General features: G+C 54.1%; 1 protein-coding gene across 1 annotated transcript in view; it reads right to left on the bottom strand.

Annotated features, from left to right (window-relative positions):
* Nucleotides 1–2,454, bottom strand: part of LOC108228820 (potassium voltage-gated channel subfamily D member 2) — a 22,150-nt gene extending 19,696 nt beyond the window's left edge. The window contains exon 1 of the mRNA XM_037981102.1: nucleotides 1,061–2,454. Coding sequence (XP_037837030.1) covers nucleotides 1,061–2,169 — 1,109 coding nt within the window. The 5' untranslated portion in view covers nucleotides 2,170–2,454. The remainder of the gene's footprint in view (nucleotides 1–1,060) is intronic.
* Nucleotides 2,455–2,814: the final 360 nt, after the last annotated feature.

Raw genomic sequence — 2,814 nt, 5'->3', positions numbered from 1 at the left:
TTCCCTCTCTCTAAAGGACGTGGAACGTTCCCTCTCTCTAAAGGAAGTGGAACGTTCCCTCTCTGTGAAGGACGTGGGACGTTCTGCAGTTGACTAAACACAAAAAGAACTGAATCACGAAGACGCTCTCCCATCACCATCCTGTCCTCCTCCTCGTCTTCTGCTCCAATTATCTGTTGTCATTAAAACGTGGAACCACCTGCTGCCTCTGAGGGTCGTTAAAACGGAAACAGGAGAACAACTTTCTGCTCGGCTGCTGCTGCAGCTTCATTACTGAACTCATTAAAACAAGCAGTTAAAGAAGACATTTCATTAGCAGCGTTCAGGACCGATCGGCCCACTGAGACGGGGACCAGGAGACACGGGGACCAGGAGAGATGGGGACCAGGAGACACGGGGACCAGGAGACACGGGAACCAGGAGACATGGGGACCAGGAGACATGGGGACCAGGAGAGGCGGACAATCAACCCACTGAGACGGGGACCAGGAGACACGGGGACCAGGAGACACGGACAGTCAACCCACTGAGACGGGGACAAGGAGACACGGGGACCAGGAGACACAGAGACCAGGAGACACGGACAATTAACTCACTGAGACGGGGACAAGGAGACACGGACAATCAACCCACTGAGACAGGGACAAGGAGACACAGGGACAAGAAGACATGGGGACAAATAGAGACAGACAATCGACCCACTGAGATGGGGACAAGAAGGCATGGTGACAAGGACACACGGGACAAAAAGACACGGACAACTGACCCACAGGGAGGTTCTGATCTGGTTCAGTCCAAACTGAGCTGCAGTAGAAAGTTTCTTGTCTCCAGAAGGACAGATGGACACTCAGAGACACTTTGTCAACTGGACAAACAGCTGAGACCTGACCTTAGCTAAAATCTGCTAAAATCCAAACCACAGACAGACTCCGCCCATTTAGGGACATGGTGCCGCCCCTTTCACACATGTAGAGGAACATAGACTCCGCCTACTTTGTGGACCACTTTCACTCATTCACACAGACTCCACCCCTTTACAGTCAGGCTGATGGTGACTTACCCCAGCGTTGTCATGGTAACGATGGTGTACCAGAAGGCCGCAGGGATGCTGGTGAACTTGCTCCCAGAACCTTTCTCGGCGTAAAACATGACGGTGGCGAAGATGATGATGGCCATGGTGAGGGAGAAGAGCAGGAAGCCGAGCTCCGAGGCGCAGCTCTTCAGGGTGTAGCCCAGGATGCGAAGCCCGGCAGAGTGCCGCGAGAACTTGAAGATCCTGAAGACCCTGAAGACCCGCAGGGTGACGAAGGCCCCGCTCACGTCCTCGTTGTCGGTCATGACCAGGCCGATGTAGTACGGCATGATGGCCACCACGTCGATGATGCTCATCACGCTCTTCATGAACCGGTACCGGCTTGGCGCAGCCAGCAGGCGCAGCAGATACTCCACCGTAAAAATCATGACGCAAGCCGTGTCCAGGCAGAAGAAGGCCAGCGCGTACCGCTCACCGCATGACATCTCCTTGACCCGGTTCGGTACGGTCCCACATGGTACCGTCTCCACCACGTTGGCCAGAACCGACACTGCAATGAAGAAGCCGGTGACGTAGTAGAAGACCAGCGCCATGGTGGAGGTGTGTGGGTTCTCGAATGCCCGCCACATGGTCTCTCTGAAGCTGGCGTCCACAGAGACCAGGTCTTTGGTCTGGTCGTTCTCTTCATCGTCCTGGATCCGCTCCTGGTTCTCTCGCCGCCGGTCTTTGTAGTCCTCGTAGCAGCAGTCCCCGATGATCTCTGGGATGATCCCAAAGAAGGCCAGCTCCTCGTCATACGCAGAGATGCACTCCTGACGTGGGTAGTGCAGCTTCCCGGTCCGGTAGAAGTTCAGGACATGTCTGAAGATGTCCGGGTCCCGGTCAAAGAAGTACTCACCGGTCTCCTCATGGAAGAAGAAGTCCCGCTCCGAGCTACCCAGCAGGGTGTCCGGGTACCGCTCCAGCGTGTCCCGCCACGTCTGGAACTTGGTTCCGCTGACGTTCAGCATAATCAGCCCATCCCAGTTCCGCTGCTTCCCCTTCGGAGGAACAGGCATGGAACCGCTGGCCACAGGCATCCAACCGATGGCCGCCGCGCGAGCAAACGGCATCCAGGCTGCGACGCCAGCAGCCATGTTGCTTCTGGAGGGGGGTTCAGGTCAGGAGGGGGGTTTAGGTCAGGAGGGGGTTCAGGTCAGGATGAAGGTTTGGGTCAGGGGTGGGGGTTTGGGGGGTTGAGAGAGCTGACCCTGGTTCTGGTCCAGGTGGAGGTGAGACCCCTGGTCCGTTCAGATTCATGGATCCATGGTGGGAAATCCTCACAGAAAGACGTTCAGGATCCGTTCAGAACCAAACAAAACAAATGTTTGTTTGTGAGAAGCTTCAGACAGAACAAACAAACAAACAAACAACAAACAGACAGACAAACAAACAAACAAACAAACAACAGACAAACAAACAAACAAACAAACAAACAAACAAACAAACAAACAACAAACAGACAAACAAACAAACAAACAACAAACAAACAGACAAACAAACAACAGACAAACAGACTCTCCTCCACAGGAAAAATAAAAACTTTAAATCTTCACTCCTCAGAGAAAATCCACTGAACCCGTTTCTCCTGCAGGTTCTGGTTCCGAACTGTTGGGATGTTTTTTTCTGCAACAAGTCCAGTTGGTCTCAGGAGAATCCCGCGCTCCACGACCGGACCCGGACCCGGACCCGGATCCGGACCTGGTTCCGGTCCGCTGCAGGCATTTTCTAATCCCGCAGCA

This window comes from Kryptolebias marmoratus, linkage group LG18 (assembly GCF_001649575.2).
Source record: "Kryptolebias marmoratus isolate JLee-2015 linkage group LG18, ASM164957v2, whole genome shotgun sequence".
NCBI classification, from domain to species: Eukaryota; Metazoa; Chordata; class Actinopteri; order Cyprinodontiformes; family Rivulidae; genus Kryptolebias; species Kryptolebias marmoratus.
This window is presented reverse-complemented; position numbering and strand designations above follow the sequence as displayed.